The sequence below is a fragment of the Medicago sativa genome, chromosome 4 (assembly GCF_051527215.1).
Source record: "Medicago sativa cultivar Bolivia chromosome 4, Bolivia_mono, whole genome shotgun sequence".
Lineage (NCBI taxonomy): Eukaryota > Viridiplantae > Streptophyta > Magnoliopsida > Fabales > Fabaceae > Medicago > Medicago sativa.
The window spans coordinates 24737048-24751504 of NC_140752.1; the positions used below are offsets into that span (position 1 = coordinate 24737048).

The window sequence follows — 14457 nt, forward strand, 5'->3', positions numbered from 1 at the left end:
ATACACTACAAGAAAATATGCTAGATGCTACCAAATTTTTGATACGGATTGTATCTGTAGCAAACTACTAGTTTTTTGGATGCCAATACACTACTCTACGTGGGACTTATATTTTTTTTTAATAAGTATAACAAATATTTTTTTTGAAGGAAAATATTTATTTATTTTGTTTTTCTTTAAAAGATTAAAATATTATTTTATATACAATTTTCACAATTTCGTGTTTCTTCCACCATCACTTCCTCCGTGCGCCCTCTTCTTCAACCATCTCCGATCGACGTATCCTCCTCTGTCTCTAGCTACGGTGGATCTCTATCTCCTCTGTCTCCGATCAAACCCACCGTCAATCCTTCTCCGGTGGATCTCTGATCGATCGCATCCTTCTCTGGTGGATCTCCAATCATCAATTGCATCCTTCTGTGGTGGATCTCTGATCGATCTGCACCGGTGGATCTCTGGTTGATCGCATCCTCTTCCGATCGAAACTTCTCAATCTCCGAACAATCCCATCCTCTGCCGTCTTCGATCGCATCCTCCTGAGTCTCCGATCGCAATTCAATCAGCGATATGTAATTTTCTTTTCTCTTATCTTATGCTTTAATTTCTGATTTCAATTTTGTTTTTCTCGTTCATTTTCTGATTCGTTTTCTCTTGTTTGAATTTGTAAAATCTAGCATAATTAGGTTATTGCATTTATTTAACTTTTTTCAAATTCATATTTTAGTGTAATCAATGCCTTTAATCTTTTTGTTAATTATGTTTCTGTTCATTGTTTTGATCTGTATGAAATTGAATTGGTTATGGAAGTTGAATTGGTATATTCAACAATGAAGTTTTTATTAGATAATTAAATATTCAGCAATGGAGTAATTAAATATTTTTGTTATTTGGTCTCTGGCTATAACATACAGTAACTCTGTTAATGGTGAGAAAAATATCTACTGCTATGTAACATTCTTGTGCATTTTCTAATGAAATCACTGTTTGAAGTAGTTCTAATGTTCATAGCATACAATTTCATTTGAAGGGTAACATTTCGAAAATGATAAGATATCATAGTTTATGGATGGTTAACAGGTTTTGTGGTCATCAATTTTGATGGTATCATTTCGAAAACTCTGTTCATTCATAGTGTATGGATGGTTAATAGGTTTTGATTTGTTCCTTTGGCAGGGATAGTTTTTTCTTGGATGAATCCCATTAGGAAACTAGGATATGAAAAACTACTGACAGAGAAAGATATATGGAAATTAGATGCATGGGAGCGTGCACAGGCATTGCATAAGTATGTATTTATGACTTTGATTTGTTTAGAACATTCGAGGTGGAAGAGTGGTGCTGCACCCTATTGTGAGCCCTCCCTCAGAATTTGATCATGCAGAAAAGGGAGATGCATTTGATCATGCAGAATTTGTTAAACTTCTAATGTCTACAAACATCTGGTATTTTGTTCTAAACAAATTCAAAAAACTAGTAGTTTGCTACAGATACAATCCGTATCAAAAATTTGGTAGCATCTAGCATATTTTCTTGTAGTGAATCCGGTGATTGACAATAGCCATCTACAAAGAACAAGAAAGTCCCGAGTGAAATGCACACGGAATCTGCATCGTTTCCACAAGCGAAGTACCTAACCAATTATCCGTCAAAAAATTGATCTTATCACCCGTTCCCACAATCCAAACCGAATTAGCTATAACAATTCCAATTTGAGACTTTATCCCTGACCACACTAAGGATCAAAAGTAATGCGTAATAGGCTTCCCATTAGAAAGAAAGAGAGTGCGAAGAAGACTAGCCCATTGGGAATCCTCAGACAAAAATTTCCAACTGAGTTGCAAAATTAAAGCTTCATTAATATATCTAGTTGGTTTCAAATCCAAATATGCGGCTTTCCATGGGAGGCAAACATGCTGCCATGACACGATACAAACCTTTAGTAGTAAGAATGTCACCGCTCCAAATAATTTTTTTTAATCCACCTATCCAACAGACGAAGGAGCTTCATCAGCCACACATACACATGAAAAGAAAAAACCAGCATCCCATGAATTATATAGATTTCACAAGTTGCACACTGCCCATGATTGAAAGCAAAGATCATTTCCAAGTAGCTAGCTTGACTTTGATACAATTAGTAATAACTTCGAAGTGAGAGCAGCGAGGTTTTCCTTGGAAAATAGGACAACCCAAATACTGAAAAGGAATAACACCACCAGAAAATCCCAACAGATTTGAAATAATATGCCTCTGAGGGGGGGCCATTGAACATGTAAATATTTGCCAAAAGCCGCATAATAAGATTCAAAGATTTGCATTAGACAATGCACATTCTTCTTGGTACCTATGCAAAAAATTAAAATATCATCAACTTAAAGAATGTGCATTGGTAGGGGAACACCGCGCACGTGAGTCATGTGATTCGTTACTCTGGCGGCAGTGATTGTGATGAAGGCGGATCTGGTGGCTCTGGTGGAGGGTGTGTATCGGTAAAACTCCTTCTCTCCTTCCTACTTCTTTGTGTCTCAATTGTTGCATCGATGATTGTCTCAAACACTACCACCAATTTCGTTGTGAACTTCAGATTTTAATTCTTATTTTTCTGCACTTCATATTTCTTGTTCTTTACATTTTTGCTATTTATATTCCTGCTCTTTTCATTTCCACTTGTTTATTTTTATGCCTTTTACTTTCATGTCTTTACATTTTAATCCCTTGTCTACCATGATCATGAGTGAGTAGACTTTTCTAGTCTTGGGATTGTGGAAATAATCTAATGATTTGATCCATATACAAACTCAAGTCTACACTCCATTTTATATGCAATTGTTTTCTAATATATTCTCATCATCTTTATGGTGAAGTTTAATATTGATATTGAATCAAACCCCAAATATCAAACGAAGAAGCGTGAGGTGAAGTTTGATATTGGATCAAATGAGATTAGACAAGATAAACAAAACATGAGAATAGTTTATGAGTCTTGGGACAATAAGGTCGCACTCAAAGGGTCTTAATAGAGAAATAGACAGGGAATGTTAAGGATTTGACATTATGATGAAACCATCAATCCCATGATGCTTTCTAATATATAAATTTAAACAAAACAAACATTGCTCTTAAAAACTTATTCCTTTTTTAGCTAATCAAAACTGAGAATTAGATCAGTAATCACATAAAACCTCATGTGAATCGATACTTTTTTTTACTACTCAATAAAATCGTGCACTTACGAATTCCTATCAGTTGACATATCAAAAGATACATCTACAAAGAAAAAAGATCCACCAATGAAGAGGAGTTATGGAACCAGATGTAAAACTGGTAACCATAAACCCTTAGATGAAGATCATTTTTTGGAACATAAGGGTTTGGCTAATTCCCCATCAACAATGGCACTAAAGAGATTAATTATATTTAATCATATAATTATCGTGAATGTACTTGATATACTAAGAGTTCTTTGCTTTAGACACTCAAGTTTTGTTTGAGTGTCACTAAGAGTTATTTTAAGTGGTAAAGAAAGATATTGATACTTGTAAGGGAAGATCTTGTTGATTTTCATTGCACTTTGGTGTTCTAACAAGTGTTCTAAGACATTTGTTAGCATTCAAATATATAGAACCTTTAAAGTTGTGTATTCAACCTTTTGGAAGTTTAAAAAGTATTCTTTTCTACGTAAAATTTGTCTTTTATTTTCTTTTTTGACTTCTTTACAAATGCTTTAAGAACACATATTAACATGACCTTATGTTTTTTTATTTCTTTATGCTTAAGAGCGGCTTTAAATCTTTAAGGCGGAGTAATAAGTGTAGACAAGATGTGACTTTAAGTTGGCACACAGTTTGTTTGCACTATATGTGATCTCAGTATATGGATGTATTTTCTCAAATAAATCTCCAGATGGACTTAGCGCTCTAGAGAAAATAAACTTTAGGTCTTCGAAGTGGTTCCTCATTAGGTATAAGGGTCGTTACCTTTTTTATCACTAATTTTCGTCATTAATTTTGATTATTTTATATCATTATGGAAGAAAGAAAAAAGCTTAAGGGTAAACTAAAAGTATCATGCTTCAACTTTTATATATTGTTGTTTCAGACTGTATTAAAGTCTAATTAGGCTCGTTTGGGTCCGACCCAAGTCCACTAAGCAGACGATACCATATATTGGACACGCCATAAAATCCACCAGATTACGGTGCAGGCTGAGGGTTACACACGGCGCCGGGGGTTGATCAGCAGAACCAGGAGATGATGGACAAATCGGCGGATCAACCTCAACAGATCGCAGATCTAAGCGCCTCAATCATCCTATTAGGTCCAACTGGTTCAATTATAATGGCAGATACATCATAATAGATTATTCAAAGTGTATCACAAGTGGAAAGGCATATAAAAATGAAAATATATATGAGACCCCAAGAAAGAATTTCAATAAATAGCAGCTACATAGGAATTTTGGCTGCAAGGCAAAGCTCATTCTTCTTGTGTTGAGTGAGTCCTGGCCACCTTTCAGTATCAATATCTTCCTTTACCAGACCTTGTGGTAATTCCCAATCAAAGGAATATAGAAGATTTGCAAGGATAAGTTCGAGTGATGCAACTGCCATAGACATACCTGGGCAAATTCTACGACCGGCTCCAAAGGGAATTAGTTCGAAATCTTGTCCGTGAAAATTTATAGAACTTTCTAAAAATCTCTCTGGATAAAATTCTTCTGGGTTTTTCCAAACATCCGGGTCTGTATGAATAGCCCAAGCATTCACAAACACTATCGTCTTTGCGGGAATTTGGTAGCCACCTATAGTGCACTTTTCCCTTGTTTCTCTTGGCACAAGCAATGGGGCTGGCAGGTACAATCTCAATGTCTCTTTTATCACTGCCTTCAAGTAGGAGAAATTTTGTATATCATCTTCATCTATAAATTCTTTTTTAACTCTTGAATTCCTAATCTCTTGTTGTACTTTCTTCATTACTCTAGGATTTTTTATTAAGGCAGTCATAGCCCAAACTGTTGTGGCTGATGTGGTATCCGTTGCAGCTACTAGCATGTTCTGCATATGAAGAATATTACTTAACTATAAATATATATTTTTAAAAAAAGAATATCACTTAACTATAAATATATATTTTTAAAAAATAACATACAACATAAATTATAAAACTAACTCAATTTAATTAACTGACACATCAGCAAAATTTGGAATAATTTTACAAAAATAAATAAATTATTGCTAAACTTCCTATTTTTATTTCACAAAATCTTATCATTGCTAGCGTCATGTCCGTCTTTCAAATGGTAAAATATAATTAAAGAAATCATAAAATTGGAAAGAAAAAAAAATATTACATCAAAACAATATTTTTTATATAAGGCCGAAATAAGATTTCTTTATAATATCAAATATCGTTCATATTGTTTTTTTTTTTTTGACAAATATTGTTCATATTGTTGTGAATTGTTTTTTTTTTTGAAGGAATTGATTTTTCTTCTTATCGTTGTAGATTGTTCATATTTTAAAAAAATTTAACTAATTTTTTCATTGGATAATTTAAGAAATATAATAAAATAGTTAAAATAAAGGGTAAAGTTGGAAAAAAAATATGGCACAAAAGGGTGTATCCATTTATATATTATTTTAGAAGAATAAACATATTGGTAGATGATATCCAGTCATTATTTTTTTGTACTATGTTTCTTCTTTTTTTTAAGGAATCGGCTACATGTTTTCTAAGATAAACTTTTATTTTTGACAGGTTATGAAATCTACTTGTTATTTTAATTGTAAATGGAGGGTAAAATTGACCACTAAAAGTCCATCCTAAAAAAAAGATGAAATCTCTTTGTGTATTGGTATACATTTGACTCTCATAACTTGAATATACTTTTGGTCTCTGCAAATATCTCTCGTTTTGGTTTTAGTCTTTGTAATTTTTTTTTTGTAGTTTTTGCACGAACCTTTTTAAAAATCAAAATATTTTATAGGAAATATTTTTCTACAAATTGGGTTCAGTCATCATGTGCCATGTGTGCAAATCATCATAAAAGTGGGGTCAAAGACCAAAACGAGGCATATTTACAGAGCCTAAAAACTACAAAAAAAAAATTACAGGGACCAAAATCAAAACGAGACATATTTGCAGGGATCAAAACTATATTTTATCCTAACTTATATAGTGCATTGTCATTAACAGATAAGTTATGCTTAGGAAAACAAATTTTCATAGCTTTTTGCAACACATGTCTCTTATCTTTCTTTTTCTCCTCCATATTCTCACTCACACACACAAACACACAATCTATTCTCTCTCCCCAACCTTTACTCTCTCTCTCTCTCTCTCTCTCTCATCTTCTATCTCTCACTTACACATTATTTTTACTATTTATATTTGCAACATTTTAAAAAAAACTATTTTTTTTTCTCTCTCTCTCTCTCTATCTCATTCTCTCTAACTTACTTTTTACTCTTTTCTTTATTTATTTTTCACTAACTTTTACTGTATTTCCTTTTACTCTAATATGAAAAATACCGGATCAATGTTTATCATTGATGCATGAAAAATTACGACATCAATCATGAGATTATTATAATTTATAATAAAAATTATACACTGAATAAAAAATACCAATGTTTATCACTGATAATTATAATCTTTTTTTGGTGGTGATCGGAGTTCAAACCTCAGACCTTGCATATTTTATGCATTATCCCTATCAACTGAGCTGAGCTCATGAGAACGACTGATAATTATAATCTAATATCAACTATATATTTCAGAAAATAATATTCAACATAAATGATCAAACTAACTCAATTTAATTAACTGACACATAAGCAAAATTAGGGATAGTTCTGGTAAAATAACTAAACTATATCTAAACTCTATATTTATTGCACAAAATTTTATTCTTATTTTAATTCTCCTAATTTTTTTTTGCTATCTTTTTTTTGGTGGTGTCCGAGGTTCGAACATCAGACCTTACATATATTATATATTGTTCTTACCAACAGAGCTAAGCTCACGGGGACAATAATAGTAATTTATTATAAAAACATACACGAAACAATATATTTAATAAAAATGTTTATTGATTTAGTAAGTTTTATACGAAAGTGCAAAATAACTTCATTTATTTCTTAATAATTATTTATAACAAGTTTCTAAAACTTTATAATATATATATATATTTTCTAACAATGCGAATGCACGCGTATATTGCTAGTTAGTATTTAAGTACTATTCGAAAATAGTTTTTGTTAAGTGTTCGAAATTTCATCTTTATTGTGATATGTACATAGTCGTTTAATTGCGACATTTGAGCTGTCTCGTGTTGGCTTGCCTTGTGTTGATTTTGAGGGGTGGATTTAGTCTCATATCAGTTAGATATGACTCTTGATGAGGGTTTATAAAGAGGAGACATTCATCATTTTATAATCCGGTTTTGTGATGTTGTGTTAGGTCTAACCACGATATCTAAGATGATATGAGAGTCTTCGTTAAGATTCATTGAGTTACCTGCTATCAGGTTTTCGCTATCAAGTCACTCACCATTTATGTCCACGAATCAAGCCCAATTGTGATGGTCGTGAGGGGATGTGTTAAAGAGTTCTACATCAGACAAAAGACAGTTTGAGTATGTGTTTATAAATGGAGGCAATCCTAACCTCATAAGCTGGTTTTGTGGAGATGTGTTAGACTCAACCACGATTTCTAAGATGACATCAGAACTTCCTCCAAGATCTATTGGGCCACCTGCTATAAGGTTACCGTTATCGGACCATCCACCATTTATATCCACAAACCAAGCCCAATAGTGTTGGTCGTGAGGGGGGTGTGTTAAAGAGTCTCACATCGGACAAATGATGACCTAAACATGTGTTTATAAATGGGGCAATTTTCACCTCACAAGCCGGTTTTGTGGGGTTGTGTTAGGTCCAACCACAATTTCTAGGATGGTACCAGAGCCTTCTCTAAGATCCATTGAGCCACCAGCTATCAGGTTTCCTATCGGGTCAACCACCATATATCTCCATGCACCAAGCCAATAGTGTTGAGCGTGAGGGGGTGTGTTAAAGAGTCTCGTATCGGACAATACATGGCCTGAGTTATTTAAAATTCATGCTCAAGTCTATGAGATTCTTGATCATACCATCCCTACACCCAACACCAACCCTAACACAACTAATAATAAATAACCACTGTGTGAGATGAGTATCGCCCCCATTTAACCACTTACAGATACATGTTCAGTTCATCTTTTATCTAATATGAGACTCTTTAACATTAATTTCTTACATTAAACATTATCTTTAATTTGGTAAATTATAAATATGATTATGCGGATTTGAATGTTCAACCTATCGTATTCAAAATGTTTGCAACCACAATTGCAGCCAAAATCTAACAATTTAGAGGATTATACAACGATATCGACGTTGCTGCCACAAGAAATGCATTTATTTGTATTTTATCGCAATAGAAAAGTTCACAATGCAGTCAATACCACAATTTTATATTTGAATAAAGTGGATTTAAACTTATTAAGTTCACAATGCAGTCAATACCACAATTTTATATTTGAATAAAGTGGATTTAAACTTATTTAACCAAAACTAAAACAAAAACCAAATTGAAAAAATGAATCAAGACAACATACCATGAGGACTCCTTTAATGTGATCAAAAGTAAGATCAATTGGAAACGAACGTTCTTTCTTCATTTGTAGCAAGACATCAACAATGACCTCTTCATCATCTGCATGTTTTCTACTTGGATCCAAATGTTCATCAATAACCTCCTGGTAAAACTCATCCATCTCCTTAAAATTCAGTTCGAGACGCGCACGAAGGCCAGATAGTTTATCAATCCAACCCGTGAATGGAATATAATCAGAAATAAAGAAAGCTGTTATCATGGCCTCAAACTCATGCAACATTCCTTGGAATTTACTTCTCTTAGTTCCTTCATCCTCGTACCTTCTACCAAAAGCAATCCGACAAATTATTGTACTCGAGAGAGAAGTTAATATCTCACTCAAATTTGTAACAATTGAAGAAGCAGCATGATTAGAAATATTTTTTATCACTTGCTTCACCTCAAACTTTCTTATGGAGGAATAATATGACACACGCTTAGCGCTAAATATATGAATAACACAAATTTTTCTTATATCTCTCCAAAAATCACTATATTGAGAAAATACAATTTCTGACCCATTATAAGATAATCTTTGCTGGCCATATAACATAGGTCTATTTGAAAACACATGATCATTATTTTTAAATATCTCTTTGGCAATTTTATCTGAAGAAACAACAATTGTTGGCCTTAAACCAAGTTTCAGGGAAAATATTGGTCCATAAATTTTTGAAAGTTTTGATAATTGAAGATAAAGAATTGAATTGTCAAGCTGATGAAGATTCCCAATTATGGGTAGGCCTCTAGGCCCAGGTGGATGACGTGCATTAATGTTTCTACTACGTTTCAGGAAGAAGAGAAGTAATGGAAAAATTAGACACAAAACAAGGAGGAATGACAACATTGTCAAAAACAACGAAGTAATGGAGAAAAATGCTTTAGTTGTTAACTTCAACTTTGAATAATATAGTATACGTACCCATATATATAACCTGATTTTGTAGACCTCCATATAAGTTAGTATTTTAGGGAGCCACACAATTTTTTTAACCTTGCGGATAAGATAAAGTAGGCGCTTTTTCTACACTAGAAAATATGGCATAATTATATCAACTTTATCAACTAGATAAAGTTGATTATCCCATTGATTGATAAATGTGGTGTTTGTTTATGAAATGAATTAATAGTTGTTGTTGAGCATGAGTTAATGCTTTTATAAGACGACGACGACAACAATCAAACAATATCCCACTAAGTAGGGTCGACTACGTGGACCGAAATACAACATATTGCTCTATCATAAACCATATTTAGATCTAACTCATTAATCTATAAATCTTTCCTAATAGTTTCTTTTATAGTTTTTATAGGTCTTCCTATCCCTCTTGTAATATGACTATCATCTATTTGATCTACTTTACTTACTATAAAATTTATAGGTTTTCTCTCAACATTTTAAAACCACCTAAACCTATTTTCCATAACATTTATACTAGGGTTAATAGTGTTTTTCACCCCTGTAATATAGGCCATTTTTGGTTTTCGCCCCTGTAAAATTTTCGGTTTGATTTGCATCCTTGTAAAACATTTTTTTTCTAGAAAACACCCCTCCCCAGTCCAACTCAGCAAATTCGTTTACGTGGCGCTGATGTGGCATTTTTTTTTTCATTTTTTATTTTTTTATTATTTCCACATCAGATTTTAATTTTAAAATATTTGAAAATAAATTTTAAAAAATAAAAAAATCCAAAAAATATTCTGTTTTTTCCAAAAATTTAAAAAATCGAAAAATAAGTTTTAAAAAATTCAGAAAAAATATTAAGATTTTTTCCAATAATTAAAAAACAGAAAAATAGTCATATTTTTTTCCAAAAAATTTAAAAATCGAAAAAAATCTAATTAACATATTTTTTCGAAATTTTAAAAATTAGAAAAAAATCAGAAAATATAATCAGATTTTTTTAAAATTAAAATGATTTTAAAAAATTCTGGAATTTAATTTTCAAAATACAAAAAAATTAAATTTTCAAAATTAAAAAAAGTCATAAATTCTGGAAAAAAAATTTAATTTTTAAAAATCTGGATACAAATTTAGAGGGTTTTAAATTTTAAATTTTTTTGAATCAAATATGAATTTTTTTCTATTTCTGAAAAAATCTTAATATTTTTTCTGAATTTTTACAAAAAAAAATTCGATTTTTTAAATTTTTGGAAAAAAACTGAATATTTTTATGATTTTTTTTTATTTTTTAAAATTTATTTTCAAATATTTTAAAAATAAAATCTGATGTGGAATTTTTTTTTTTTACACCTGGCCATTTAAAAAAATAAAAAATGAAAAAAATGTCATATCAGCGCCACGTATGCGAATTTGCTGAGTTGGACGGGGGAGGGGTGTTTTCTGGAAAAAAAAAAAAGTTTTACAAGGATGCAAATCAAACTGAAAATTTTACAGGGACCAAAACCGGAAATGGCCTATATTACAGGGGTGAAAAACACTATTAACCCTTTATACTATAGGTGCTACCCCAACTATCTCAACAATGTTGTCATATCTAATCTTATCTCATCTAATCTTACCACACATCCAACACAACATCCACGTCTCCCCAAACTCACTTTATATTCTTGTGTTGGTTCTTAACCGTCCAACACTCTGTTCCATAAAACATCGTTAGTCTAACAATTGTCTGATATTTATTCACTTCAACTCAAACAGTGCTTTTGTATCACGTAAACACATGAGGCTCTTCTCCATTTTAACCATCCAACTTGAAAACGATGATTTGCATATGCTTTTATTTCTCCGTCATTTTGTATAAATGAACCCAAGATATTTAAACTATGTAACTTGTATTACATGATCTCCATCTGTCATCTATAAGGTAGAATTACTTCGCCTTTTGCTGAAATTACATTACATATAATAATATGCATTGCTTCTACACAGACGAAAGTCATACGCTTCTAAGACTTGTATCCAAGTCTCCAACATCCCATTCAATTCCTCCATCAACTATCCAATAAAGACTACATCATCTGCAAAACGCATACATCTCGGTGCTAGTTGTTGGATGTGTTTCGTAAGTACATCCAAAACTAAAGTGAAAAGATAAGCGATTAGGGTTTACCCTTGTTTTAATCATTGTTATGAAAAAAACATTGATAATGCTTCCAAAAGACAAATAATAAAACCCCCAGAGTAATTTGGACTCTATATTATCATATTAGAGAGATTGTTGGTAAGAATTATTTAAAATCTCTTGCAGACTTCGTTACAATATATAAGATATATAAGATAGGGGGAAATAATAGAGAATTTAAGTTGAATAAGATAAACAGAAAATATAATTTCAATTAGTTAAAATGGATATAGAATTACAATATTTGCCCTATTTATGGCTCCAAAAAATTGGTTCAGTGACTTAAAAACTTTTATATATAATATTAGAGAGATTGTTGGTAAGAATTATTAAAAATCTCTTGCAGACTTCGTTACAATATATATAAGATAGGGGGAAATAATAGGGAATTTAAGTTGAATAAGATAAACAGAAAATATAAGTTCAATTAGTTAAAATGGATATAGAATTACAATATTAGCCCTATTTATGGCTCCAAAAAATTGGTTCAGTGACTTAAAAACTTTTATATATAATATATATGAGATCATTTAAAAAAACAAAAAATTAGGAAGAAAAATTGCAACAACTTTTTTTACTACAACAAATTGTCTAAAAGACTTAAGAACCTTTGTATATAAGATAAGATAAGAGATCATTTAAAAAATAGCAAAAAATTAGGAAAGAAATTTGTAACAACTTTTTTATAAACTCCAAAAAGTTATCTAAAAGATTTAAGAACTTTTATATATAAGATAAGAGATCATTTACAAAAAAGCAAAAAATTACGATGGAAAATCACAACAACTTTTCTGATTTCCAAAAGTTGTCTAAAAGATTTGAGAACTTTTATATATAAGTTAAGAGATCATTAAAAAAAACGCAAAACAATTGGAAAGAAATTTGAAACAACATTTTTGCATCCAAAAGGTTGTCTAAAAGACTTAAGAACTTTTATATAAACTTAAGATTGTACGTACGTACGTAAAAGTGTGTACACACACACACACACACACACACACACACACACACACACACACACACACACACACACACATCTATATAGAGCAGAGGTCGAATTACACTGATGTAATGTTACATCAATGTTACACTGCTCAATATAATTTTACTCGATACATATTTTTTCAAATTTGACTGTTAGATTATAAGTTTATATCATATAGATCATCCACGAAAAATTATACATAAATCTGAAATAATTTGATATCTTTTTCAACACATCAAGATGAACGGTGTTCAATAAAAACATATAAACCGTTAATCTTGTTGTGTCTCAAAAACATATCAAATGACTTTTTATTTCTATAAAATTTGCATGTAGGATCTATATGATATAAACTTATAAACCAACGGTCAAATTTTAAAAAATATGTATAGACTAAAATGATTTTAAGTAGTGTAATATTGCATCGGTGTAATTTGATCAGTCATGTATTAATCATTATTCTTTTTTAGAGAGAAATAGTTGTAGTTAACTTATCCACAAGTTTTCAATGGAAACTTAAGCTAATAATTTAGAGAGTGATATTTGTAAAGTCACTTTATGATAACTTTTCGACAATTATTTTTCATACTTTTATTGTGTTTTTACTCTCTCTCTCTCTCTCTCTCTCTCTCTCTCTCTCTCTCTATATATATATATATATATATATATATATATATATATATATATATATCTATATTCTTTTTTGACCAATAAAAAAATAGAAGAAGAAGGTTGTCTTAAAAGTTGTTATAAAATAATTGCACAAATATCATTATTCGATCATGCATTTAACCTTGTTGTTTATGGAAGTGTGTTTATGTCTTATCAACAAAAATAGTTGCACAAAAATAGTTATATAAACTGTTAGCATATTAAGAGACAACTCCTCAATGGACAATTATGAACATATTAAGAGAAGATGAGACATCGAATCCAAACCGAAGGATCCAAATATCCCCCAATGATTACTATTCAGGTACAGCCTTGTCTGGGGTCCATATCATGGTCCCTTTTAGAGTCACCTGATACATATATGAAAATTGCTCTTCTCCTATCAAATAACACTCACTCTCAACTGAATGGACGAAATTACCCATCAGTTCAAACTCCAAGCACCATTTTCTTTCCCTCTCCACCTCCAAAAATCCAAAAGGTGCAAATTTTTGGATCAAAATCTTCATTTCAAATCATTGCAAATCGTCAGGAAGCAAGTTTCTACACTCATCAAACATCAAATATCAAGTAATGTATCATCTAAACTCATTTGATTTTGCTGCTTTTTGGGCTTGGCTCGTAAGTTTGGGAAGCAGGTTGAATGTGAGTTAACTCACGCTCGAGCCAACGTGAGTTAACTCACGCATGTGTTAATTCATCGAGACTTAAGTCACGTAGGTGTAATGCCATGTTTTTGAAATTTTGAGCCAATTATTTTTCTTTGTTAGCTTGTTGCAAAAGTTATTTATATTATTTTTCCTTGTTATTTTGGTATTCAATATACATAGTAATGACGTTAAGCCAAAACCGGCCATAATTGAAGCTTCTGGCGATGTCAAACCAACCGTAAATATGAAGTTGAAAGTCAAAATTCTCTTTCAAACTCACATTGAAGAAAAAACTAAACTGGTACCTACCGATGTTGCCACGGTTCGCGGTATTGAAGTAGACACCGCTTAATTTTTTTTTAACAAAT

The 14457-nt window shown here is 31.4% G+C and overlaps 1 protein-coding gene and 1 long non-coding RNA gene across 3 annotated transcripts; one reads left to right on the forward strand and one right to left on the reverse strand.

The window, feature by feature from the left end:
* LOC146927202 (uncharacterized) lies at positions 1–5030 on the forward strand. Of its 2 annotated transcripts, XR_015005606.1 has the most exons (3): positions 1–569; positions 1174–2489; positions 4099–5030. It is a non-coding gene; the product is annotated as an uncharacterized LOC146927202 (long non-coding RNA). The 2 variants fall into 2 exon arrangements; XR_015005605.1 differs by lacking the exon at positions 4099–5030 and having other exon boundaries at positions 1174–2612.
* Positions 4332–9594, reverse strand: LOC146927203 (5-OH-xanthotoxin synthase-like). The gene is made up of 2 exons (XM_085700548.1): positions 8659–9594; positions 4332–5053 (listed from the first exon to the last, which is right to left on the reverse strand). The coding sequence occupies exons 1-2, from the start codon at positions 9541–9543 to the stop codon at positions 4445–4447; spliced, it is 1494 nt and encodes a 497-aa protein (XP_085556674.1). The 5' UTR covers positions 9544–9594; the 3' UTR covers positions 4332–4444.
* Between the last annotated feature and the right edge of the window lie 4863 nt (positions 9595–14457).